The sequence below is a fragment of the Falco peregrinus genome, chromosome 5 (assembly GCF_023634155.1).
Source record: "Falco peregrinus isolate bFalPer1 chromosome 5, bFalPer1.pri, whole genome shotgun sequence".
Lineage (NCBI taxonomy): Eukaryota > Metazoa > Chordata > Aves > Falconiformes > Falconidae > Falco > Falco peregrinus.
The window spans coordinates 30,130,421-30,158,121 of NC_073725.1; the positions used below are offsets into that span (position 1 = coordinate 30,130,421).

Genomic DNA, 27,701 nt, shown 5'->3' on the forward strand with positions numbered 1-27,701 from the left:
TAAGTATGCCAAAAGTTCAAACCCCCTTTTTCTTCCCAGTGCTGAAGTGCCTGTGCAGCCCCCAACACATCCCTCGTATTTCAGTGACCTTTGTATCCTCATTTTTTCCAGACAACTACGTGGTGACTGACCACGGCTCATGTGTTCGCTCGTGCAATACCGATACCTATGAAGTGGAAGAAAACGGTGTTCGGAAGTGTAAAAAGTGTGATGGGCTATGCAGCAAAGGTATAAAAACATGGAATAAACCAGTAGGGCTTTGAGATGTAGAAAAAGTATATGGAGTTCTTATCTCAATTAAGTGCAAATTCAATATAAATATCCAGTGATAGATTGGAGATCTGACAAGTGGTTTGATCAGGAAATGTGGCTGTGGAGCATGCTCTCCAACTGGGATACACCACAAGTACAGCAGATAAACCATGCATTGTGTGCATGTGTATCTTGCACGTCAGCCTTCTCCTTCACCTGTCCTTCCCAGTATCTCATCAAGGGGAGTAAAATGAAAGCAGAACAAAGAGAGAGATGGGCACGTGCCACAGCCTGTGTGCAGAGATGCTCGGACCAGAGCTGCGCAGCTGGGCAAGTAGGAAGCCATTGTCCTGTGGTGCTTTCTGAAAAGCAAAAGTAGGCAACAGATCTGTGAAATTCATCTTGCAGTGGTAGGTTTGACCATAGGGGAGTGCTTTCTGGAGTAACAGCATCTCCATGTTTACTCCCTCCCATGGGACTGGGCTTCACTCTTCTCCCCCCTGACTTTTGTATTTCTCTCTTAACAGTGTGCAATGGCATTGGAATAGGTGAACTCAAAGGGATCCTCTCCATAAATGCCACAAACATAGACTCCTTCAAAAACTGTACCAAGATCAATGGGGACGTCAGCATTCTCCCAGTTGCATTTCTAGGGTGAGTTGCCTGCTGGTCGTTCAGCACTGGAGGAGAAGGGCTAGGGAGAAAATCAGGCTGAGCCATTCTTTTCCCAATTCCTCGTTCTGTTTGTTTCAGGGACGCCTTCACAAAGACCCTGCCGTTGGACCCCAAGAAGTTGGATGTCTTCAAAACAGTTAAAGAAATATCAGGTTAGCAATGAGTTTTAAGTTGCAATGTCCTCTGACTGGTACTGCCAAAAACACAAAGGGAGTGGAGGGAAATTTTTTAAGCACATGGAGAGAAATCCAAGCAAATTGTTTCTGCCCCTGAGCTACTAGGGGTCACCCTTCACGAAGGTGGTCAGCAACACCTCACCAGCATTACACCCGTGTGACCCACGCTGGTCACCTATCCAAGGTGTGTGGTTTGGCCAGACCATCCCTTCTGCTGAACTGTCAGCCCTAGCAAAGAGTAAAAGCAGAGGAGATCCTCAGCCACCCAAGAAGTTTGTGGTGATGCAGAGGCGTGTCACTCCAGCTAAAAAAAGCCAAGTTTGTTTCTATTTGTGGAAAACCTTTCAGCAGCTCCTTAGGGAAGCGTGCTCAGTGGCTTGCATCATCCTTGTGGAGACACCCTCTCCAGCCTGAAGAGCTCTTCCTTGGGGTGAATATGTCTCCACAAGCACAAAGTAGCCAGCGGAGCCCTCAGCCGCCGTCTTGCACCAAGTATCAATTAAAAGTAATTTTGTTCAGCCCATTATAAAATGAGCGTAACATCAGAGCTGGCTCCACAGACATGACTCCAGTTCCCCTTTCCTTGCTCTCTTTCACCTGTCTAGTTCCCTTCATGGTAGCAACAACTAACCCCAGAGCTTCATAGACCTGCCTGCGATTCCCCGAATTCTCCCCCTCCTCCTGGGCACCTTGGCTGAGCAGGGAAATCTGCTTGCCTTAGCAAATCTGCTCTGAGCAGCTGTCTGTTCTGCTCTGTTTCTGCTTTCTCTTCAGTTTTCCCATTCCCCAAGGGCAGCTCAGGAATGGGATGGCATGATGCCTTTCTCCCATAGCACTGGTGCCCGCCACCTCTCAGCCAGGGTATCTGCTAGCCAGAGCCGTCGTCACTGGCAGCGCGGTGTGGCAGGATGGGTGGCTCACCAGCATACTTGTCTTTTACGCTCCTTAGCCCTGGTGGTGGGCCGAGTAGTAAACTGTTTATAAAACAGGGTTTAAAAATATCTTCCTGCTCCCTGAAATGTCATGTTTCACTTTAAGATTCTCAGATAACCATAGGGAAAGCACAAACACCTTCTCCCAGCACCAGAGGAGCTCAAGGAGGAGGTTCTGCTGCCAATACTGACCACGTTTTATTATTATTGTTATTTTTATTGTTATCGTCGTCATTACTACTATTATTATTAAATCTTTTTTTCATTTCAGGATTTTTGTTGATTCAAGCCTGGCCCGATAATGCTACTGATCTCTATGCTTTTGAAAATCTGGAGATTATACGAGGCAGAACCAAGCAACAGTAAGTAAATCATCTTGCCAGAGCGACTGTAGAAGAAACTGTGTTTAGAGCTGCACTTGTTCGAGCACCCCAAGGTAACAGGGGGTGTGAGACTCGGGTGTCCCAAAACTGATGCAAAAGGGGAAAAACCCTGCGAGGAGCAGAGCACCATCTTGGTAGCAGTAGATACTGTGCTGGGGAGGTAAGACCCTCAGCTCTGTGCTGTGTGTGGAAGGCTGCCAGGAGCCTGCTCTGGGGACCAGCAGCCTGGAAGAGCCAGCAGGACGGAGGGCACTCTTTGCAGTCTGGGGCAATGTAATCAGAAGCACTTTGGGATTTCAGGTAGCTGGGCAGTCAGGGATGGCGACCATGGCTGCTAGGTGGTACAGACACTAGCAGTCCAGCCAACACCCTCCTGGGCTTACCCTGAGAGGAAGGATGGCTTGGTGGACCAGCACAAAGTAATAGCTGCTCTGCCTACAACCATTCTTGCACACCATTTACTTGACAGAGTGCACATGCCCTGCCAGTTTTAGCTTAAAAAGCCCATGCAAAACCAGGTACGAGTGTTGCCGTAGTTTTACAGTAGGTATGCCATGTACCAGGTGTTCAGTTTAGAGGGCTGAGCAGCATCTTGCTTGAACAAACTTCAATTCACAGCAACACACATTTGAAAACCAAAAGAAAAATGTGCTGAGTAAAACCCTGCTTACTAATTCTCGTTCTTCTGTGTGTTTTCTTTTTGTCCATCTCCTTTTTAGTGGCCAGTATTCCCTTGCTGTTGTTAACTTGAAAATACAGTCCTTAGGGCTGCGCTCACTCAAGGAAATAAGCGATGGAGATGTCGCCATTATGAAGAACAAGAACCTCTGCTACGCTGACACCATGGACTGGCGCAGCCTGTTTGCAACTCCGAGCCAGAAAACAAAGATTATACAGAACAGAAATAAAAATGAGTGTGGTAAGTCAGGGCTGCCTTCCTGCTTCCCATGGAAGCTATTGCTGAAATGCAAGAGTAATTTGTCAGTGATACTGCTTTAATGAAGATGGTGAGGGAAAAGTGGGATATTTTCTTACTGAGGTGTGGACTTCATGGTCTCCAGCAGATAGGAAGGAGCTGCTTCACCACTGTGGGGATAATGAAGCCACACAGGTTGAAGGACACAGAAGCTAGCTCCAAATACTGGGCTTTTTGACAAGGTCAAAGTTGTTGTTCAACCATGCTGCTGTTGACTGCAGTGGTCCTGCACCAAAATCTAGTTACTTCTTGTTGCAGAATATGGATTTCTTGTGTTTTGGAAATTGGTCATAGAACCACAGAACGGTTTGGGTTGGAAGGGACCTTCAAAGACCATCTAGTCCAGCCCGCTGCCACGGGCAGGAACACCAGCCACCAGCCCAGGCTGCTCCCAGCCCAGTCCAGCCTGGCCTTGAGCACTGCCAGGGATGGGGCATCCACTGGGCAGCCTGTGCCTGTGCCATCGTAACTATTTCTTCCTCATATCCAATCTAAATCTACCTTCTTTCAGTTCAGAACTGTTGTCCCTTGTCACTGCAGGCCTTGGCAAAAAGTCGTTATAAGCCCCTTTAAGTGTTAAAAGGCCCCAGTAAGGTTTCCCCAGGGCACTGTCTTCTCCAGACTGAACCACCCCAACTCTCAGCCTGGTACTGGTTTATCTTTATTACACAGCTGTTAAACTGTCACAGGGAGCTCGTTCTTATTTTGAAAGGCCAGAAGTCACTCTTAATTTCAGGCTTTGGGAATGAAGAGAAGCATGATTATTCTTCTTCCATGCTGCCAGGACCATTCACATCTGCTGGGGAAAGCGGCTGAGCAGGACGGAGTCATGGGCAGTGCTGCATTTGCCCTCTCTCCTGCCTTGACGTTCATGGCTTTTCTTGTCTTTCCCTCCCAGCTGCTGCCAGGCACGTTTGTGACCCCCTGTGCTCAGACGTGGGCTGCTGGGGCCCAGGACCCTTCCACTGCTTCTCCTGCAGGTTTTTCGATCGCCAGAAGGAGTGTGTGAAACAGTGCAACATCCTGCAAGGGTAAGGCGTCCGAGGGGTGCTTGAGGTTTTGGCGACAATTCGGGAGTGGGGGTGGTTGGTTTTGAAAACCTGTTGCAACTAGAAAGCAAGCAAAAACCAGGCCCTGCGGTTGCGTGGGATTTCACCAGCTTTGCAGAGGTGTGAGCATGGTGCCTGGCTGAGGTACCTCCCCTTCCCCATCAGCATTGCTTAGGTGTTTGCTCTTGCCGCAGTGGCTACCAAGAAGACATGCCCCTAAGCCTGCAAGGAGAGTATCTGGAGGCCCAAGGAGGCTAAGCCTTATGCTTCCTTCCCGTGAGAAATAAAGGAGCTTAAAGCCCCAGTGAAAATCCCAGTTGTCTGTCATGTCAAGCGCATCGGTCGAGAGCTAGAGCCGTTTGCAGTTCCCGGGAGCTCAGTGGCCCCGTAGCCCTGGCTCCAGTAGGCTTGCCCTTGCAATTTGCAAAGTTGCAGTCAAGGGAGAATGAACTTTCATCTGAAAAGCACTGAGAGCAGCAATTCCAGGCAAAATTATTGCTTCAGCCTTGCTCAGGCTGAAGGGAGCGTATCATTGTTTGTCAGGACTGCAGCTAGGTTTTTCAGGGGGGGAAGGCACATCTAGCACTGAAAATTACAGGGATATTTTAATAAATCTTTCAAAGTTTGACTTTTAAAAATCATGAGTGTTAAGCAAGTACTTGACAGGGTGCTGATGCCCCTGATGTTTGTATTTCTCTAGCAGCTTGCAGTTTAGCAGCTGTCTTTTTTTTTTTTTGTAAGTTGGTTCCCTCCAGCAGCTATTAAGACCTGAAGGGCAGATCTGGGCATTTTTTGTGTCAAATGATGGGTAGATTTAGTTTAATTAATAACACCATTACTTGAAGTGGAACAGCTTTATTGCTATTGAAACCATCTGTTCCCAGCTTTCATATTTTAATGATTCATTGTGTGTTGTAGGGAGGGCATGAATTTAATTATCAGTGCATTGCTTTTTAACTTTCCTAATTATTATTTCGAGCCTTGGAATCACTTAAACTGTTTTTGCTGATCTCTTTGCATCACTACCATTTAAAAGCCTTTGGAAATCGTCGTGAATATTCTGTGTCATTACCTTAAAAGGGAAAGTAAACTAATTTGTAGTATGCAATCTGGAGCACCATGTGTTTCACCGTCAACGAAAATTCCCTTACTCTTACCTCCCCCTGGTCGCGCTGGGCCAGCGCTGCTGGTGTAGCCAGGAGGGTCCTCCTGTACCTCCTCCTGTCTCAGCACCATCATCCCAATCCATTTAAACTGGAGAAGTCAGGAAGAGGAAATCTATCACTCACTAATCAGCCTGGGTTTTTTAATTATTTCTCTTGTTTGTTTGTTTTTCAGGGAGCCGAGGGAGTTTGAGAGGGAGTCCAAGTGCCTGCCCTGCCACCCCGAGTGCCTGGTGCAGAACTCCACCGCATACAACGCAACCTGCACTGGGCCTGTAAGAGCAGTCACCTTAGCAAACCCGTGCCTCAGGCCGAGTATCAATGTGTATTTCCCCTGTTGAGATAATCCTGAGGTCTCTTCACCCTTCTCCAAGAGTGGAGATGGGGGGGTTAGGAGTCAAGCCTTTGTGAGGCAGGGAAGCAGACGCAGGAGAGGGAGCCTCAGGGTGTTATTTTTCTTTTGTGTCACCCATTATATATGTAATCCACAGTCACAGGCGTCGTAGGGCCTTTCTTTTCTGTGTCTTTTTACAAGGGGGGTAAAATGGCTTACATGTGTGACGGTACAGTAATCTGGCAAACATCTCAGGAACATGTAGCTAGTGAACTGCCAAGTTGGCCTGAACAGATTAAATTTCCTTATTCAGAGGAGAAAAAGTGTTTAAATAGTGGATTAAAACAGTAGCTTTTTGCCTTTTTCAAAAGCCATGATAAAATCATGATCAAAACCAAATGCTTATCGAAAAACATGCAGGAAGCATGTTAAGTTTTAAGTTTTTACTTAAAGTCGTGTTCCTTCCTCTAACTAGGTTACAGTAATTACCTATGTTAAAGTCATTGCAGGTGTAAATTATGTTCAAAGAAAGGCAATTGAAATGAATCAGTTGGATTTTCAAACTTGTTTAAATATTCCAAATTCATACAAAAGCTTCTTCTACAAAACTCAATACAATGTAATCTTGCGAATCATCCAGAGTCTTCTTCAATTTTCTTCTTTAATTTTGAGAAAACCCTTTTGTGTTATGAAACATCCAGTTTGACAGTGGTGTGAAACAATTTCCTTTTAATCAGATCAAAATCATATCTTAATTGTAAAACTCTAATTCTCTCTCTCTTCGCTCTCTTTTTTTTTATTTTTTTTTTTTGTAATTTAAATCAAATCCCCTACTTCTGTCAGAGATCCTCCTCTCTTTAAACACCTCTTCCCATCCTCTGCAGGCACTGAGTGCTCCATCCTTCCACATCATCAGTTTGAAAAGTCACTGCTCAGTAATGTGAAGCATTTCCATCCTCCCTTCTAGCTTAGACCACCATGGCCTCAGGGGTGTTACAAACATTTGTAAGCTCCTTCAGGTGGTGACCACCCCCTCATTCCATATTTGCCCAGCATCTAGTCATCAGTCTATTATAGCGGCCCTTAGACATTACAGTAATTAAAATAATCTTCCTGTAGCACGTCTTACTTTATTCCCACTGAAACCAGTGGTGTGGATGTGGTCTGGTTTTTCTCCATAGTAGAATTTGACCCAGAATTGCTGGTTCCCCTGCTTTAAAATATTTAGGGCATTCCTGGTGCTGTTATAGCTTGAATAAAAACAGTTCTGCCAACAACAGCCAAAGGCAACACCTTTAAACACAAATTAAGTAGTTTTCAAAGTTAAAAAAAAACAAAAAAAACCCACACCCAACCAACCAAACAAAACCATGGACTCCTTGGGTTGTGTTGCCTCCATTATCCCCTGCTTTTCCCTAACAGAGGAAAGAACCCATGCTGAGAAACCAGGGAAATAATGATTTGGGGCCAGTACTTCAGGGAGGTGTCAGCAGGTCCAAGTCCAGCGTTTTATATCGTGTGATGGCAGATTGCAGCAGGCAGGCCCTCCACCGCTCAGCTGACCCCTTATCAAGGTGTCATTAAATGATCCTGTTTTACATGCAAAATGCAAGCTTCCCAACCAGAAAAGGCAGTGGGAAAAAAAGCGGCAACACTGAAACACAAGAAGATATTAGCTTTAAACATCAGGTGCTACGTTTTGTACGGTCCATCCTACAGGAGCAAATACTTGCAAGAATATCAGGTGGTAGCAAGGTCATAAAACCAGACGATGCTGAAGGCTTCCAGCAGTGGAAGGCATTAGGTTTATCTTCTGAATTTCCTCCTGAACAGGCTGATGTGATGGCATTATAAACAAGCTGTTTCTCTTTGCAGGGCCCTGACAATTGCATGAAATGTGCCCATTTTATAGACGGCCCCCACTGCGTGAAATCCTGCCCAGCAGGGGTTCTGGGTGAGAATGACACCCTTGTCTGGAAATATGCGGATGGGAATGCGGTTTGCCAGCTCTGCCATCCCAACTGCACCCGGGGGTGAGTAAAACCTCGGGCTGAATGGAGCTGGGGGGGGGGGGGGGGGGGAAGAAAGAGGGGAATAGCTTGTCTCGACACCTTTCTCTTCCTGACGGTCCCATTTCAAACCACCAAGAAGAAGACATAGCAGGGAATGACAGAGGTCAGGAGTACACAGGTAAGGTAAGCAGAGTGTGGCAGACTTTGGAAATAAAAGTAAGGAAAATGTCTTCAGGGTTTTGAAACAGGTTGGGTTGTTGATTTAACTAGGAAGTTTCCTGGAATTGTACAGAACTTGCCCACCAGCACTGCACTCTTCCCCCTTCCCCCCCCCCCCCCCCCCCCCCCCTTCCTGGCTTGGTGCTGGGTCCTCTGGTTTTGGGAGGAACATCAGTGACATCTGGTGGATGCTGGGCTCCCGGGGCCCATTTTTCTCTGCACCTTCCATTTTTCAGGAGGGAAATCCTAGTGGGGTACCACAGTGCTTTTCTTTTTTTCCTTCTTTCCATATGCTGGCACTTGGTCTGAGTTTAAAACCTTGCTTGCCTCCTGCATGTGGCTTTATTGATGGGAAGCTTGCTCAGTAAACCCAGTCTGTATGAACCACTTTTGTCCTCATTTGGAGGGATGCTTAAACTGTCACCTGTATGAGCTGTGAATTGAACTGTGTTTAACCTACATGAAAATAAGAAACAACTGTCTCCTCTCCTGGTTTCCGACCTGCAAAGGACACGGAATGCGCAGTAAAAGGTTTCAGGGTTTAAGATGTGGTTGTGGGACTGTGATACTTGCCACATCCCGTTACAGATGACGAGAAACACAACACATTACATAATGATGAGAGAAAAAAACCCCAACAAACAAAACAGCCCATGTTTGGCATCTTTTCCTTCACAGGCCCCTGCCCTGTACCCTGCAGGTCTGTCTGATCCAAAATCCTTCTGTAATATGCCTGTCATACATGTTGCAAAAGAGAATTATAGTGTATTCAGACCAACCCATCATCCCGTTGTGTGTTAGCTAATTCAGCTGCCAGGTCATGAAAAAGCGAGTGTCCAGGCCCCCACCTTAATGGAGAAAAGGAGATGAAGCAAGTAAAAGCCCTTCCTAGTGCTGGCAGCGAGTTCAGTGCTCTGGTTTTCAGCCGGCAGCCGTAAGAGCCGTGGGGGTTCACCGTGGTTAACGGTGATGCCCCTGTGTTTTTTTGCAGTCGCAGGCAAGGCTTATCAGGGCTTCCCATCACATCCTGAGAACAAATGATCACAGTTGAAAAGGGATCTTCATAACCATGCTCTTTATTAATGACCTCCTTAGTCCCTACTCATATGAACTGGCCACAGTGAACCAATATCCTTCTTCTGACCGGCCACATGGGGACATGGCTGATGGCCGGAGCAGCGGAGTGGGTAACCACACCTGAGCAAGGCTTTCCTCGGTAGCGGGATCAAACACTAGACTCGAATGCAAATTTGGACAGCGTAATCTGCCAGGTGTGTGGATGTAATGATGAGCCACACAGTGGCTCTTTGTGCACGAGCAAGTCCTCAGAGCAGACTTCATCAGAAAAGCCAGTTCCTGCCTGGCTTTAGCAGTGGACGGGTGTACCAGTGGAGTCTGGCGGGTGATGGGTGTAGGGTAAGGAGGTGTTTTTTAAAATCAGGGGTAGCCAACATGTGGTTCCATGTATTTGGCCTTGTGGTATTAAGGCAGAATGTAAAAAGTAGTATCCATTTCTACTCCTATATGAAAGACCCAGGCTAAATTTGCCAGTTATATTGTGGGCATATTCAATGGCCCTGTTTGAGTTGCTGCCCAAATGTGGCAGAAGAAATAGGCTGTATCCTTGAAGGGCTCAAAAGAGCCAGGAGAAGGTGGTGTTACTATTTTTGCTTTACAGATGGGACATCTGAGGCCAACGGCATTGATGGGTAGGGAGCCAGTGTCAGAGGCATAATCTGGGAACACGCAGTCTGGCATGGCATTGTCCTCATGAAGGCAATCGATCAGTAATGCCGCTTACTTCTCTTCACGCCTTTCCCTTGTTGTGCTGCAGGAAATTATATCTGTTCAGCAGTGGGTGGAAAATAGCTGGCTCGCAAAGTTTTTGCATCCTTAGAAACCAGTCTCAGCAATTGCTGTGTGACAAGAAACAGCAACTTTCTTTCTGTCCCTGTCCAATTTCACAACTAGAGCCCACAAAATTTTAGCAGCATGATTAAACATGCTGACTTCTGTAGTTATGCAAGTAAGGGTTTGCAGGATCTGGCTCCATTTTCTTTATTTGAAGAAGCTGCAGGTAAAGTTGGCTTCTCCTCCTAGCTGAGCTTTGTCACGAGCTGTGGTACTTAATATTTTAAGTGTGCTTACTTGTAGCACATCACTTCTTTTCTATTGCCGTGATGAATCCCATCTAGTCTCATTTTATTTGCTGCTTTCATTAGAAAACAGAATGGAGGAAGCTTTCTCCTGCTCGGCCTGAAAGGCCCATTCTTTCCCATTTCTCCTGTAAACCCTTGGGGATTTCATACGTGACCTTTCTTTTACTCTCCCTCTAGTACGGCTGGGAAAATATGCTCCGATTCAGAGAGCAACATCTCAAAAGCCCTGGAATTACCCATTTATATCCCTAGCAACTAATGACACACGCCATCTTAATTAATCTGCTTGGCGTTGAAGGCTTTGGTTTGTCCCAGAGTACATCTGCTGTGGTGGAAGAACAAGGAGAGAAACCACCACTGCAGTTAACAGCACTGGCCAACGCGTCCTGCCTCCGCAGTCGCTACCAACGCTACGTATCTCACCAGTCTTCACGTTAAATGCCAGGGTATTTGGGGGCAGGGGTGTGAGAAAGCAGCCAGGCATCCAAGAGAGAAGGCTACAGCAGCACAGCACAACTGTGAGGCCTTTGTCACCCTCTGAAAGTTAATGAGGAAGAAAGGGCAGAGGAAAGTTCTTGTAAGGCTTTAAAAAGCCCAATGGTTTTCCATTTCTTTTATGACTGTGAAGTAACTTTGGCTGTTACAGCGCGAGTCCCTTCTGAAAGGCCATAAATCAGAGCCACCTGGCTGTATTACATCAAATTAGGAACTACAGGTCGAGGAGAAAGTTGTTAAAATCTTGATGGATTTGGGAAATAAAAAAGTCTGCACTGGGATGAGTAATATTTACGCAGACAGGTGAAATGCTGAGTTCAGGATGCAATAGTTTTCGGGGGCTGTGCACAGATCTAATTTTCAAAAGAGTAGAGAAATATTTCAGAGACTGCAACCACTGCTAGATTCCTGATATATCTACAAGATCTTGAGGCAGTTCATAACACAGGGTCACATTTCTCTTTTTGGTTTCTGTAAGCAGAAGAAAAATTATTTGGGAATGGAAAAAGTGATTGTTTAGATTCCATAAAACCTGGGTTACTTATGTTGGGTGTCATCATAAAATTCCACATTAAGAAAGATGGTTATATTTAGTCCTGGATGGATGTTTTTCATAGACTTCGTTTCTTCTTTGACTAGTGAAATGAATCAGAAAATCACATGGGATCTGAAAAGTGCAGGCTTTTTCTTTCCAAACGCCTTCTTACTTTATTCCAAAACACCTTTATACTTTATCCCACCAGACTCGATATTGATACGTTTATGTGGGAAATAATTTTTTAAAAAAGAAGGAGACAGATTAAAATCTACACTTCTACTTTCTGGTGTAGGAAAATAACTGCTCAGTTGTTCCTCAGACTAGATACTATGCCCTCAGGTAATTATATATATATTTTTTTTTTTTTTTGCTGTTAGGAAGTGCATGGAGGATTTGCCATCATAAAGTAGTATGGCAAACCAGAATTTTTAGGAAGAGATACTTTGAAGAACCAAAGTCACATTCTGAAGTAAAGTGCAGTCGTTTAATTTTACATCCTTATCAGGAGAAGCTGCATGTGCTTTGTTGCATTAGCATATAGAAATTTGTATCCACGTGGTAGAGGATGTTGGGATGAGGTCTTGGGTCCTAGATCAGTTATCTGTTGGGCACCCAAAGAGAGAAACCGTGTGCAAAGTGAGATACATTTCCTGCGACCGTAAGTGAGCTGGTGGTTCTGCTCTGCACGTGCAGCCTCTCTGCACATAGTTACACAACTGAGCAAATAAACCAAGCCATAGGCAGACAGGGAACGCTAACAAAGCTGGGCGCCCGGGATCCGGGAACCGGTATGCGCTGCACTTCCAGTGTGTCCAGGACACCAGGATGCACATTCCTGCATGGGAGCCCAGTGAACTCTCAAGACCTTCCAGATGCTGGCTCTTGGAGCGCTGCGTTGGCCCAGAAACAACACAAATACACGAGGGAAGATCAGAGTAACAAAAACAAGCAAACAAACAAAAATCCAATAAAATGAGCGGTTGCTTCACCTCTTCCTCCTCCAGACCTAGATCAAGTTATGAGATAAGATCTGCAACTCCACCTGTCATTTTAAATTTTTCCTGGGCCCACCTCTCAGTGAGAGGGAATTCAGAGCAGTTTTACTGGCACAGGCTCACTCGTTACCCCCTACTTGACCTCCTCCAGAGTTGTTTTGGGATGATCCATTTTCTGTAAGTCAGCGCAGGGAGCGGATACCACAAACTGGACTTTTCTCCTTGCTGTGCTCTGTTCTTCAGAGGTGATGTAACCCTCTCTGTGATGCTCTCCTTCCTTGGTAGACGCCACAAAGACCACAGATCCCATGAAAAGCATACATCTTGTAGCCCAGCAGCACTTCGGGAATGCACGGTGCCTCTCACACCCATTAGACCACCAAATGAATACAGTCACTGTGGTTTCATCTGTGGTGTTTTTTGCATTGGGCTGCGAAAGTTAATTTCAGGTATTTTAAACTCAAATGGAGGGTGAATGACTTGCTAGTAGAGTTTCTGGCTCTCTGGGTAACTGTCATACCTGTTTACATTACCAGTAACATAATATCTTAGATTCTGAAAGAAAAATATCACAGACACATACGCAACAGACTATAGCTGAAGGGAGTGCTGTCAGATCCTCTTTTGTGATCGGGAGTGTGTATCAGCTGCCCATGTTTCCATTGCAATAGTAAGTCTGGAAACTGGAGTCTTTTACTTATCAGGAAACAGGATTATGCAGGAGGGTCTGCAGTGCCCTATTTCCATGTAGCTTTCTGCCCTTGTGCAGGGGAGAGGCTGCTTTTGTTGTTCTCCACAGTCAGCCCTGAGCTTCTTGCACTAAGGCAGATGTCCACACGGAGCCAGGGAGCACAGGTCCATTTGAATTCTGTGTATCTGTGTCCTCCCCTGATGCTACTGCCTGACAGAAAGTGGTTTTAAAGTATTCGTTAAGCTAAGTATGCAGCATAAATAATGCATCTAGATAAAACATTTTGGAGCAAGGCTATTGACTGATATTTAATAGAGTGTGTGACTATTATAAATTCCTATGTTGATACTTGGACTGCTCTGCAACACAAACTTCAATCAGTAGCACTCTTCTTAGTTGGAATTACAGAAGTATGTATGCCAGAGCTAATATGTTTGTAATGTTCATTTGTTTTTACAGGTGCAAAGGGCCAGGTCTTGAAGGCTGTCCAAATGGGTGAGTATTTCATCTGCTACAATTAGCGACCGAGCTGGAAAGAATGCATGTGTGTTTACATTGCCACGCTGGACACCACAAGGCTGGGGCTGAAGTTAAGTCTTAAGCTCCATACAGGGAAGTGACAGATTAGAGCAGGCTCCAACAATATAAAAATTATTTCAAAAACCAAGCAATATTCCTGGCACAAGGCTCCAAAATCTTGTTCTGCTTAGGTTGTTAGTCAAGGTGAGACCTAGGATCTGTCACTGAAGAACTAAAGGAGAGGCTGAAAAAAGAAAGGAGTAAAAACTAGTGGCAAAGACAGGAGATTGATATGGTTACCTGCATTACAGGGGGTTCATGTCAGAGACCCATGGGGTCTTTTCCAGCCCTGTGATCTGTGTATCTCTAGCCACTCCATGCATAGGTGGACATTTGTTCTTCACACTAGATCTTATGTTGCACTGTTTGGCTTCGTGTCTTGCTCAAGGTCAGGCAACAAGCAAACAGGCTTCTCTGACTAAGGGAGGGGGATTTAGTTTCTGGCTGCAAAGACGTACTATGGGAAGACAAATTCAGCCTAGAAATATTGTTAAAAATTGACTATAATAGTAATCCCTGGAGCAACTTAGAAAGAGCTGTGATGGATCTCTGAGTACAGATCAAAAACCAACAGGAAAACGGGTTTTTTCTTTTCAACTGAAGTTTGAAATGACCGAGGCTCTAATAAAAAGGCAGCGACCTGCATGTACAGTGTGGATGGTTCAACATTACCTGGCCTCAGACATTTGTACATGGGTAGTTGGGCTGATGCTTTGGAGTCCACTGTGACCCTTACAGCATGGGCTGCCCAAGCAATGGGGAGATGTCACCTTCATCGCTGGTACTGCAGCTGCGTATGCCATCTCGGTATCACCTTCTCTCCAGGTGCTTTGTGTATCTGACCACATGTGGGCTGCCCATGGCTGACATACATCAGCTTCACAGATCCAATGCTCACATGCTTGGTGGGTTTATCAGAGGGAGGAGAAATTGTCCTTGCTTAAGCTATGATGTTCAGCTCCGGTTGTGAGTTTAAGAGTGAAGACTTTTAGCAGGTTACTGGATGAGGAACTTAAAAATACAGATGCCCAAGATACCCAGAGTGTCACATAGGCTTAAGTGGATGTCCAGAGTGTGCACCTGATCAAAACCGAAGGTTTCACGCAGCCTCTGTAGGGTGTTTAGTGTTTTTTTTAAATCTTACACCTAAGCATTTTTTTTTCTCTTTCTGCATCCCCTCCTGTCTTGCAGCTCCAAAATCCCATCTATTGCAGCTGGCGTTGTCGGAGGTCTCCTGTGCCTGGTGGTGGTCGGCTTGGGCATTGGCCTTTACTTGCGGAGACGTCACATCGTCAGAAAGCGGACCCTGCGCCGGCTGCTGCAGGAGAGGGAGGTGAGTGCTGCTGGCACGGCTGCAACAGCGGCTGCTTTATTTGGGGCACTCGGTGCTGGCCGCCTCATACCAGGGAATTAAAGTACTGCATATCTGCCTTGTAACTCAACAAGCCCTCGTGTTGGCAAACACGGTGCCTGCTGTGCTAGTCGGAAAAGAGGCAGTGTGCACCTAACGCTTGCTCGCTTCATCTCAAGTCTGATGCCTCTGGATGTAATTTCCAAAAGCTTTAGGGGATTTAGATGTCTAAATCCCAATGAAAAGCACTGAGATTGTCTACTTGGAAAAAACCACGCCTTCAGGGTGAGGTGCCTTGTGTTTTCTGATCCATACCACCTTGCTGTGTAGACCCTCAGCCACAAATCGTTCCTCCCTCCAGGCAAGCCTTGGGGCTGCTGCGGCAACTTGGGTGCTCTGGAAAACTTTACTGCCTTCATCAGGTGTATGTCTGATCTTGTGGGGCGGAAAAAGAGAGAGAAAGGAATTGAGGAAGTGTTTGTGTCTTGTCTTTGGTTTCTTTTCAGCACAAAACCCCCACAAAGCCATTAAAGTGAATGGTTCATGTGTGTTACAGCATCACCCTCTGGGTACCTCACATACCAAATAGCAAAATTCATTATCTTGGATTAAAGCCACTCTTTTATGATTAGCCTCCTTCTTTTTCTAGTCCAATCCTAGTAAATAATTAGCAAATTGTATTTAGCATTCTAAAAGCCCAGTTGCAGATTCCTTCTGTGCTCGCTGGTTTTGCAGAGTCAGCTACACAAAAAATTGTCTTGCTTTTTAATGCACCACCTAATGATATTTTATATACCACTGTATTCTACAGTTGTGACAGCAGAGTTCAATTTGTGCTCTGCTTGTATTGAACCCTCTGGAGTCATCAAAATGAGGATATCTCATCACCACAGAAAGGTTGTTGACCTGCTAAAATAAGACTATATCTAGCTAAACAGTTTTATTCAAGGGAAAGGAAAAAGAAAAAGCACCAAAAAAGTGTTAAATATCTCTTGTTTGGAGGGCATCCCTGCTGTCTGCAGTAAGTCTTAGATCAGATTTTGAAAACATCAATAACCGCTTCACCATCTCCTTCTTTACTGGGAAGAGAATCACTCAGAGTTTCAACTGCTGCTTGGAAACCCTGTGGTCGGGGGGAGCCACTGGTACCACAGGAATTTCATCCAGTTAAACAAAAGCAGACCTGAAAGGTTGCAGGTGATTTTTGCCCAGTATTTAAAACGTTTTTATAATTTATTTGCAAGTTCAATATATATATATAAAATCTAATTTAGGATCTATGGTAATTACGTTGTTCTCCATGCCATGTTTTAAGGCTTTGAAGTCAAAGTCCGCCTTTGAACAGCAGTGTATGTACCTTCATTTGCCTTCAGAATGGCGGTTGTCACTCTGTGACTGATTTTTCCTGCAAAATTTGGAGCAACTTCGGATACTTATTGCTGCAAGTCAAGAGTGGAGCTGTCCTCCTGTAAACTTCTAGTGGAATAAAATGTTCATTACTTTAAAGGAAGGATTTTTTTGCTTCCCCAAAGCATGCTGCTTGCTGTCCTCCTAGACTGTGACATGCTTCTAATGTCTTTTTCTCTCTGCACCAGCTGGTTGAACCACTGACACCCAGTGGGGAAGCACCCAACCAGGCTCATCTGAGAATTTTGAAGGAAACAGAATTTAAAAAGGTCAAAGTTCTAGGCTCTGGAGCTTTTGGCACTGTTTATAAGGTAAGATCATCATGTTTCTCTTCTCCTTTTCATCTTGCTCCCTCATGCAGAAGCCACACAAACAAAGCATGGACTGGGAGCTGCCATCATCATGTAGATATTCTTTTAGACTAGAGTTTATAGTATGTATGTATTGGATGGCAGAGAGATGACTTGATCATCATTAGTTGAGTTACAAATCGGGTAACGTGGCAGGTTCTACGTAAGATGTTGCCAAAGCCATACTGCTGAACCTGGAGGACAAAGATTTCAATTTTAAAACTACTACAGCCAAATGCACCCTGTTGTGAATATTAGCAAAAACTGAAATGTGCTTTGGTCAGCTCAGTGCTAAACTATTTTTCCATGTGGTCTGGGCTCTCGTACTTATAATTGTCAATCACTCTTTCATTAGAACTGACTCAGATGTGTGGAAGTGCCTACACACCTTCAAATGTGTAGGTCCACAAGGTATTTTTTCTCTTGACGTTTGTTGATCCTCTGCGTTTCCTCTTCACCGAGTTCCACTTTTCTGTGCTCCTACTTTTATTCAAGATATGTATTTCTGGTTTTGCCAGTGGTACTGAAATATAAACTGTAGATTCATAGATCTCTTTATAAAGCTTTATATTCTGAAGCAGGATTCCAGCTGTGGCTAGGAACTTCAGGGCAACAAATCCCATTGATCTCTGAGAATGTGCACCTATAATGCTGGGTACATCAGCAGAGTGTCCTCACAGTGTCACACTGTTTACCTGCCACCCAAATGCCTCCTGACGCTATAGATATAGAGCACTGAACCAGTCGGACATAAACCAACAGGCCACGATGTACATTTAGGATGGGATTATTGGTACAGTATAGATGCCATCTTGTTTTCATGAGAAAATGCCAATTTTTTTTCATCCCATGATTTTTAAATTGGAAGTGGCAAGGTTTTGCATGTGCAGTTGCTGTGATGCACTGATTAATTAGATTTACATCTGCAAAAGTTGCTCTTTATGCATCTCTTGGGCTGTTTATACAGACATGGTCATGAACATGTTTTTTCAAAAAAATAGGGTAGAGGTGACTGAAAGAGAAATACCACTCCATTAACAGGATTTTGTTAATGCCCACAAGACACATTTTTTGCATATTTTTGTTGTCTTCCCATTGTTCAGAATATTTAAGTCTACTCAGAAGACAAACATATGTGTAATTGTGAGAATTAACCAGTTAGATATGAGACTGAGTAACTCTTTATACTTCTTTTTGCTAGGGACTTTGGATCCCAGAAGGGGAGAAGGTTAAAATTCCTGTCGCTATTAAAGAATTGAGAGAGGCTACATCACCAAAAGCCAACAAGGAAATACTTGATGTAAGTTTTCATATTCGTTTTGTCAAGTTCTCAGTGGTCTGTGGATTTCCCTCTGTAACAACTAAAGGGATTTCAGGGTTTTGGCTGGGAAGAAATATTTTGCGTGCCAACCTGAACTGTCCCTCTACAAGTGCTGGGCTTTGCAGCCCAGGCTGTGAAGCGCTTTTGTGTCTCCTACGAGCCCTGTGCTCACAGTCCAAATACTAATGTTAAGCTCGTGGGGTGGGACCTAAGGAGAGGTCAGGACCATACTTTTACAGCTAATTCTGCTGTCTTTACTCTGACATTTTAGGCCTTAAACTGTGGCATCCATTGCCATTACGGTGGTACAGCTAAAGCAAATAACAACAGATCTAATGATTTTTGAATTCTGACACTGAAGATTGTCATAAGCTAGTTGCTTGGTTACATAGGATTAAATTAACTAAAACCAAAAGAAACAAAAAAAAATCTCAGCTGTCTGATTTCTCTGCCATGAACAGCAAGAAATTATCTCGCTTCCCAAAAGGAGCCTGGGAATTCTATTTTCTTGCTTGGGTGTAGCTCATCACTTCAGAAAACAGGGGAAAAGGCTATGGGATGCTGATCCAGGAGTTTATAAATGTGTGAGTTTACAACGGGTAAGCCAGCATCCTAAATGCAAAGTTCCCTGAACTTGGAATAGATAAAAATCTGAACTAGATCTGAAGCCACAGAACATACAGCACCAAGGATATACATATATATTTATATACAAGGAAAGGAAAATGCTGAGTGCAGAGAGGAGCACTGAGGTGTTCAGTGTAACTTCAGTTCAGCTTTCCTGTGCTCTGGTTCAGTCCTCAGCAACAAGAAACGTGTGTGCGTGTGAACCGAGCCACTTTAACGGGAAATTTGTATAAAAAAAAATAATAAATCCAGCGTTGGCCAGCAAATGACACTTCAGGCAGCAAGGCTCACCCCGTATGGTTCAAGCTGGTGAAGGTCTTAACAAATCTCATAGAAGTGTCTGGAGATGGATGGCGGTGAACAAAATACCACCTGTGCTACTGAAGGAAGCACACTGGATTTTTCTGATCAGCTGGAATAAGCAGTGTTATTCCAATACATTACTCCAACAGATTATGTGTTATGTACCACATGATTTGGTATGTGCGTGACAGCAATGCGAACAAATAGGTGATCCATCTCAGAATCCATAAGTGAAGCAATATCCATCTTCATTTTAGTTTAGTTAGACTCTAGACCAGTGTCAGCCCTTTCCCAGGTCCCTTGTGGCCACACAGGCCCGTGTGGCCCTGGTCCGTGCCCCTGCCCTGCCAGCGGGCAGGCTGCGGTACCCTGCTTCGCCAGCATTCCTGTAGTGAGGAGCTGGCAAAGATGCTGCTCGGCTGCCTGCCCAGAGCTCTGCCCCTCGTTCCCCTGTCACGGTGAGAAGGAACCTAACACAAAGCATGCTGTGGGCTTAACTGCATTAAATTCCTGTATACTGAAGGAAAGCAATGAATAAGCCTGCAGTACTGCATCTTGCCTTCAGCAAATCAAGATAGTCGTACAATGGGGCAGTAGATGCAGGAGCTGCACACTGATGATATCAAAGTCCTTTCTTTTCAAAGAAGTTTCTGTCGCACATCTCTGTGTTATCTTTTCTTTGAATTAGGATGCTTAATAAAAAGCTTTTGCTTTTTTCAGTCCTGCACCTTTTTAAGATTATTTGGTTGGTGGAATTTATTCTATATGTCAGAAAAAAGTTAAAAAATACAAAACCAGTGAAAGAAGTCAGAAGGAAAACTCCAAAAGCTCCTCTCAAAACAGATTTTTGCTACAAAACCAACTTTTCAAGGTCCCTGAAACCTCAGAGATAATAATGTCCAATTAAAGATGATTTGTCTTACAGAAACATGCCAGGTATAGAACAAGCGCAGCAGCTTTAGCTCATACAATCCAGGCGTGCTCTCGCTGGCTTTATTAGGGTAGGGCTAATTCAGAAGATTGTTGTTGAATACCAAGCATACTTGGAGCAGGTCAGAGTGTACCGCAGAGATTTCCAAGATAAACAGTTGAAACAAAGGCCCACTTTAATGTCTTGGGCTACTTAGAGGGACCCACGACCGCACAATAGCTCCCTTCTGCCCCCTGCAAGGAGGCAGTGGCCCATTTTGCTTTCCAAGTCTCAAATGTAATAGGTGGCGTCAAGGCTTGGACATGCTCCGAAGGCTGTGAGGCCCATATGCCTGCCCCGATCCCTCAGCATCCCAGCTGTGAGCCCCCCTCAGCCCCATGAGGGCTGCCTGGCAGGTGGGCAGCCAGAATGGCACCGACTTCGCAGATATACCCCACCCCGACGGCTGGAGGGAACACAACGTGGATCTGAATCCCAACCAGAAGCAAGGCAAGGAACAAGCGCCCTTCATTGTTGCGACAGCTGGGTTTGGAAGCCCAGGGAGATGAGCATGTTTTGGTCTCTGCTTACATTTGAGCATCGCATGACAGAGCTGCAAGATTCTTTACAAAATGCTGCCACAAATGCTTACATAATTGAGCAGCAGATTGTTTTCTTGCTCTGTCTTTCCTTGAGCTAGCCCACAGAATCGGTGCTGTCCAATAGATCTTGATGACCTGCTCCCACCCTGCCGTAGCTTGAGGAGCACTCTGCTGGAGATCTTCTTTAAACCAGCTGCCCAGCGGCCACTTTCATCCCAGGGGCTCCAAAACAAGGACACCAAATACAGGATTAGCACCTCAGAAGAAGCTGCATTACATCGTGTTTTGCTTAGGCTGGCACGTCAAGCAACAATACCAAGGCCAGAAAGTGTTGCTTAAGAATTGGGGTTGCTTATTTCATGAACGTCATTGCTTTAGTAACTTTATTTAATAATAGTTATTACCAGCTACGCAGCTATGTCACATCTGTGGAAAGCTTGTTAGATGATGAGTAAAGTGCTATGGTATTTCTTTTCTTAAGCTCTTAGAAAGCACAGATTTGCCCCTTTCCTTGCCACAAAAGCGCCCTCACTGTGATTTCAGGCTTTGGGGGGCTGCTAGCCTAACGCTGAATTGCTGAGGGATGATTAGTTGGCATCACTCCAGCTGTTGAGTTAAGATGCTGACCTAAAAGCTCACTGCATGGAAAAATTCCCATTTATTTCCCATTGTGCTGGTTTCCAATCAGATGGCTTTAAAAATATCTAAATGTGTCATACTGTATATCAGACACAAAGTTAGTTTAAAAAAGCAAACAACTTCAGCTCTTTATTTTTTCCTGAATTTGGATTCAGTCTTTGAGGTGGCACTTGACATAATATATATTATGTATGATTATATATAGATCTCAAATTTCAATCCATAAGTAGCTGTTGCACCAAAAAAAACCCATGAAACTGGGGGGTTTTACCCCATGGCCATATCAAAAGATGTATTCAGTGTGTCTGGAGCATACAGTACCAGCCTCTGAAGGCGTCTTCCCCTTCCTACAGAAGAGCAAGGGAAGAGCAGGTACCTTGGGTACCTTAGCTCGGTACCTAAAGCTACATGGGGTGACCCCAGGCTTGAAAGAAGATTTTTTCACTTACTTATGAAACTCAAACCCAAAATTCCAGTTGACCAAAGGTTTTCTTTTGCTTGGGCTCCCACATTGTAAGTACCTTCCTGGTATCATTTACATCACTATATGGGTCTAAAACAGCTTTTCCAATTGGGGATGTTATTTTCACCAGTGTTGCTTCAAATAAAACATGTATTTAAGCTTCTAAAGGTGAACTGATTATTAGCCTGTTGTTTGACATGGACTGAAGAACAACATGGTCAAGAAGAGCACAGTCTCTTTAAAAAATTGAACTGTCAGTCGCATCCTACATTACTTTTTTCTTTCTTGGTTAGTACGAACCTTGACAGAGGGGCAGAAGTCTCAAAAGTACTGATTTCCAGTCAGATTTGTGAAAAGGTCTGTGGAGGAATAAAAGCCGTATGACATATTCACAAGATGTGTTGCCCTTGCAATTAAGTGCTCAAAATGATCAAATCCCATCAGCTTCCAGCTGACGTTCAATTTATTAATTCCTCCTAGGTCTGTCCCCAGGATTTTATGTCCCACATTTGCTTGGTGTAGCACCAGTGGGACACTGGCTCTGCTGCGGCATCTTGGTGATGCTTCAGCGTTCAAAATCTGGACCTTCCACTGAGTGGAAAAACTTGGACCACAGAGTGGGAAATACAAGTACATTGTGTGTGATATGTGGCACAGAATTTGCATATAGTATTTTAGCAACCTCTTGAATGACCAACTGATTTTCAACAGCCTCCAAATATTTGTGTCATGCTGTTTCACGCTGAGTTTTTTCTGTTCTTAGGAAGCTTACGTGATGGCTAGCGTTGACAATCCTCATGTGTGCCGCTTGTTGGGAATCTGCCTCACTTCCACTGTTCAGCTCATCACACAGCTGATGCCGTACGGCTGCCTCCTTGATTACATCCGAGAGCACAAGGACAACATCGGCTCCCAGTACCTTCTCAACTGGTGTGTGCAGATTGCAAAGGTAAATGGACTGATGTGCCTCCAGATCAGCTGAAACTCTTACCGTGGAGATGTGACAGCATGGGATATATTTATTTATTTACCTGTCTCTGTAAATCTTTCTGTTTCACCATGTTGTTCCTAGATACCTTATACGTGACAGGAAATGGTTACTTTGTCTTAAACAATTTACTGTTTTCAAGCTGCTGAGCAAACCTTAGCTATTCTTCAGAATGCTCCTAGACAGCGTAATATTATCACCAAGGCATTTATGTCCAAACCAAACACCTGGTAATGAAATAATAATGTGATGCAATGAAGCTGTGGCAGGGAAGGGAGAAGAATTTGGTGATTCCCATACCAAAATTCTGCTTCCATCAGTTCCTTTGGCCTGTGCCATGGGGCAGTGATGTTGTTGAATACACCTCCTTGGGTGCCTCGGAGAATTTCAGGCTGAAATCTTGGAGGACTGGGGGTTGAAACTGCTGATGAATACATACCAACTTTGTTCTAGCACAAGCTGGCTGCGACCAAAAGGCTTTCAGGCACCCCAGGGCTGTTTTGTAACTTATATGCACTGAGTTGGTGCCTGTGATCTAATTGCAATGGCCGTAGTGCCAAGGAGAAGGCTCATTATCACACCTGGCACTGTTTGCCAAAGAGCAGAGCAGCAAAGGAGACTGAAGTACAGCCTTCTAGCCCTTAGCAGCAATATGCTGTGTTTGGAAGGTGGTTAGCCATGTGCAAGCATGGAAAAATGAAGCAAAATCAGCAAAAATATAGCTGCAGTTTGTTGGAGATTTGTCGTATGGGATGGCAGTATCCGCAGAGCCCGGCTGCTTTAATGATGCTTATTTCGGGCATGCTGATCCCAGGCTAACCACACACTTACAGCCTTATCGGTCCCTCGAGACCTTGTATACATCCCAGGCTCGCCCAGCCGTGGCTTGCTTTCAGGAAACATACTGAAGACCTCAGAAATGTATCCACCAAAAATATACAGAGCACATTTTTCATCTCGGTGTGTGTACTTTTTTGCAGTGCGCTCCACAGCAAGTGAATTTTAATTTATGTGTCCACCTGGGACGTGAACAGCTTTTTTCTCTTTTGCTATCTTGTTTAAAATCAATTACTGCTCTGTCCTGCTTTCAGTCCCTTCGGAGGATGAGCTGGAGGCCACATTTCCCCCCTCCTCCTCCTCCTCGTTAATTTTTAAGGTGGCAAAATGAGTCCCCAAATTGATCCTTGGGGCATCACTTGCCCCAGAGGTTGCCATTCACAATTGTTAGCTTCTGTTTGATTTTTTTCCATGTCGGTTCCACATACGCCCATAGCAACCTCTACTCTCTCCACTGATGTCTGACCTTCAACACACTCCTTTGTGCTGCTCCACACTGAAGTTCTTCTCAGAGCGCTCGTAAATCATGTGTACGGCTTTTTCCCACCAATGTGTCGGGTGTTACTACTCTGATAAAGTCATGCCAGATTTTTGGACATTCTCTGACTCTTCAAAAATTTACTTTTGGAGAGGGGGAAAACAAATGAAACAAATATATTGATGTCTGGTAACTAACCAGCAGGAGGCAAGTTCCCTGGGAAGCTTATTTTTGTTTCTGTTTTCACAGCTTTGAAATAAGTTTTCTTTGCATCTTTTACAAACATTATCTTTCACTGGGGTATGGAGTCCTGTCTTTCGGACAAGATGTTATGACAGAGCATAGACACTCCATGTGCAGAAACACTGTGAAGTAACCCTTTGAACACATTGGTCTCATGCTTAATGATGACAAATGGCTTAAACCCCAGGTCTGCACACAATTAAAGATCTGCTGAACTTTCTAGATGAGCAGTTCAGCATCTTTGGTGTGAGATTATGCACGTGCACAAGTCTTTTAGCCATCAGCATTTTAAACAGCTTAGTGTGAAACCGATATTCTGCCTTTCAGCAGCTTTGCGCCTTAGGCTTTGCAGCAAGGCATGTTTAGCAGGAAAACTTTTGTCCTAGTGGGACTGGATTATGTGATTATTATGGTTTTTTTTAACATAGTCTGTTTTCTGTCGGCAGCTCAAGATGTTTTGTTTTAAGAGCTCTGCTCGCTAAAGATCTATTTCTGTAATTAAACACATGCTCACAGCGGCATCGTGCCAGTTTGTTGGGGTGGTTTGTTTTGGCAGTGTTAGCAGCACATGGGTGAAGTTCTGCTGAGGGACTTGGGTGGAGGATTCGATGGTGGTCCAGGTTAGCAGTGGTCTTAAAGGGGGTGGAGGCTGGAAGGGAATTATTCCCTCTAGTGCTCTGTCATCACATCAATATGATCTTTTTGCTGGGAACTTTGTAGGTTATAAGTACTTTTTTATTAATTCTGTCTTCATAAAAGTACAAGCACATGAGCTATCACCAGCTGAAACCTGTGGACTGGGGATAATTATGTTTTTTAGAGAAGATCTTGCAGGAAACGTAGAAATTGTGAACATTTTGATTCCATACACCAAGAGACTGGTGTTGAGGGAAAGGGGAGAGTAACCTCTGTGGTCAGAAACACAGCTGTTAGATTTATGCTTAAGAAGTCAAACCAGCACAATTAGTTGTATTCTTCTGTGAGAGGCAGTTGGAGCAAAAAAAGCACGTATGCTATGGCGAACCCAATCTCATCATGGGAGGCAGTGAAACTGGAAGAACTTGTCTTTTCAAAGAGAACTTGAAAATAGATGCAACTCTGAGCTCAGCCATGGAATGAATCTTTTTTCTTTTTTCTTTTCCTTCACCTTTGCAGTGGGTTGCCTACCTCATTGTTAGCAGGGAGAAGGCAGAGCAGGCTGTATTAAGACGCAGTATTGGTAACCTTGAATGATTGAGGTCTAAATATGCTCTGTAGGCTTGGCCTGCGTGCATACGGAAGGTGGTAAGCTCTGTACTGTGCTCTCCTGCAGTCACTGGACTTCCAAAAGTGCAGCTGAAAGGAGAGTTTGCCACCTTATTTGAAAGCCCTATCCTGATTTTGTATTTCTTGAAATAAATCCCAAAGGAACCGCAGCCCCTGCTATATCTAACTGCTTCTGTATTTTATCTTCATCACCCTACCAGCACATGGACCCACAGAAAGGTTCCTGGAGGGTAATTTTTACTTCTCCGTGTAACTGCACACGCTCATGTGCTCTACCTGCAATAAGCATCACATAAATCGAAAGAGCCAACCTTTTTCTGAAGGTGGGACGGGTTACCCCATGGTTATGGTGGTGTGCGTACAGTTACCGCAGAGCAGCTGAAGTCTGGTAACTCACTGGCACCTCCAAGCCCAGCAGCCTGTTGTTATTGCAGGGCATGAACTATTTGGAGGAGCGTCGGCTGGTACACCGTGACCTTGCTGCCAGGAACGTCCTCGTTAAGACTCCTCAGCATGTGAAGATCACGGACTTTGGGCTGGCAAAGCTGCTGGGTGCTGACGAGAAGGAGTATCACGCTGAGGGAGGCAAGGTAAAGCGCATCAGGGAGTGAACTGCCGCGTGTTTGTCAGTGTCTGTGCTTGCGCGTGAGCCTTAAGCACAGGGTTAAAAAAAAATAGAGAGTGGATTTTTCAAAGCACTCAGCTGCCATCTCAGCGTGCTGCCTTTGAAGCTGGTGGAAGTCCTCTGAAATCAGCTGAAAGCAGCGTCAGACCAGTGGGACTGCAGCGGGAGCGGAGGTAGCAAAGCAGGGAATGCTTTTGAAATTCCCACCCAGAATGTCTGGGAAAAAGCAACGTTATTTAAAAAGCATATTTAAAAAAAAAAAAAAATCATGGCTGAATTCATCGGTGTCGCCAACACCAATAATACTGTGCAGCTTATGAAGAGAAAGGGAATGCTGTATATTTATAGCAGAAGAAAGACCTGTCAGGCTTGGTTCAACACGCCTTCGTGTTGCACTGCGTGCTGATGGAGGGAATGTGTCCTGCTGAGAAATAAAAGGGAAGCTGCTTGCAAATATTGTGGAGACCATAAATGGGAACCATATGAGTGCAGATCAGTCTTTGTCATATAGCCTGAGACTGGATTTGTGTCCTGTTGTGGGAGAAGGTTAAGAAATAGTAATTTGATGGTTAAAAATATTGTAAAACTAATTTGTAGGAGATATTTCAATTACGCCTAATATTTTGCAAGTTCTCAGCTTCAACATAATAAATGAAAATAATAATAAGGCACTCAAAAATTGCCTGCTCTGCCACTCAGGTGGTTGTGTTGCTTGTTGGTTGGGTTGTGGGGTTTTTTTCCCCTTCTGCAACGAACTATTGGTTTATACACCACCTGGTGGTAAATACCACTAATAAATTTTGCATCAGCCTATTAAGGCTTATTTGTGAATTTTCCTAGGTTCCTATTAAGTGGATGGCATTGGAGTCAATTTTACACCGGATTTACACCCATCAGAGTGATGTCTGGAGTTATGGTGAGTCTAAAACCAGTTCCAAGTATTGCAAATGAGTTGCAAAATTTCAGGACTTCCTAGTGGCTCTACGCAGTGACTATTTTTCTTACTATTATGAGAAGACTGAGAGATTAAACACTAGCAATGAGCCAGAATCACCTATTCAACAAACTAAAATTCCCATTAAACTGCATGTTAGTGAGGTGCAAGTTGTTTTGCAGAATACGCTTTCAGAAGATGAGCCCTCCCCCGAAAGGGGCTGCCGGTAGGAGACTCTGCTCCATTTGCTGAACTTCTGCTGATGCTTTTCTTCCGCAGCTTCACGTGAAATGTAGCTGGGCTGACAAGAAAGCCACATAACTAGAGGGAGGACTTAAAACCATTGGCCACGCTGGCAGTCAGTGTCAATTAGTGTAACTCTGCTGTGGCCAAAAATGCTTGTGCTGTCCTGATATTGAGAGGACAATGCTAAAAGGGGAGCAAAGTGATAACCTCCTTAAAGAATGCATTTTATATTTGGTATAGTTCATTAATCAGCTTGAAAGAAAAGAGGAGCAGAAAGGAAACTTTTCAAAGCAACTGATTCCAAAATTTCCACTCTATGGGCTCTCACATTTCTGGAAAATATTTAATGCAGATGGTCAGATCCTGTGTCCTTTTAGAAAAAGTACAGCCTCTGGTCCTCTTAATCCATTTATGTATCTTGGCATCCAAAATCTTGTTTTGTATCCTAAGCTACCAGACAATCACAACAGCTACATCACAAGA

The 27,701-nt window shown here is 44.4% G+C and overlaps 1 protein-coding gene across 5 annotated transcripts in view; it reads left to right on the top strand.

The window, feature by feature from the left end:
* EGFR (epidermal growth factor receptor) overlaps nucleotides 1–27,701 on the top strand; it is a 173,220-nt gene that overhangs the window by 134,148 nt on the left and 11,371 nt on the right. For 4 of the 5 annotated variants that reach the window (XM_055803531.1, XM_055803532.1, XM_055803530.1 and 1 more), the window contains 15 exons: nucleotides 112–228; nucleotides 780–906; nucleotides 1,006–1,079; nucleotides 2,307–2,397; nucleotides 3,138–3,337; nucleotides 4,293–4,425; nucleotides 5,782–5,881; nucleotides 7,816–7,973; nucleotides 13,509–13,544; nucleotides 14,820–14,961; nucleotides 16,575–16,697; nucleotides 17,938–18,036; nucleotides 22,365–22,550; nucleotides 25,848–26,003; nucleotides 26,879–26,954. In XM_055803531.1, the coding sequence (XP_055659506.1) occupies nucleotides 112–228; nucleotides 780–906; nucleotides 1,006–1,079; nucleotides 2,307–2,397; nucleotides 3,138–3,337; nucleotides 4,293–4,425; nucleotides 5,782–5,881; nucleotides 7,816–7,973; nucleotides 13,509–13,544; nucleotides 14,820–14,961; nucleotides 16,575–16,697; nucleotides 17,938–18,036; nucleotides 22,365–22,550; nucleotides 25,848–26,003; nucleotides 26,879–26,954 (1,818 nt within the window). Of the gene's footprint in view, nucleotides 1–111; nucleotides 229–779; nucleotides 907–1,005; nucleotides 1,085–2,306; nucleotides 2,398–3,137; nucleotides 3,338–4,292; nucleotides 4,426–5,781; nucleotides 5,882–7,815; nucleotides 7,974–13,508; nucleotides 13,545–14,819; nucleotides 14,962–16,574; nucleotides 16,698–17,937; nucleotides 18,037–22,364; nucleotides 22,551–25,847; nucleotides 26,004–26,878; nucleotides 26,955–27,701 lie in introns of those variants that run through there. The other variant, XM_055803533.1, reaches the window with a different exon arrangement.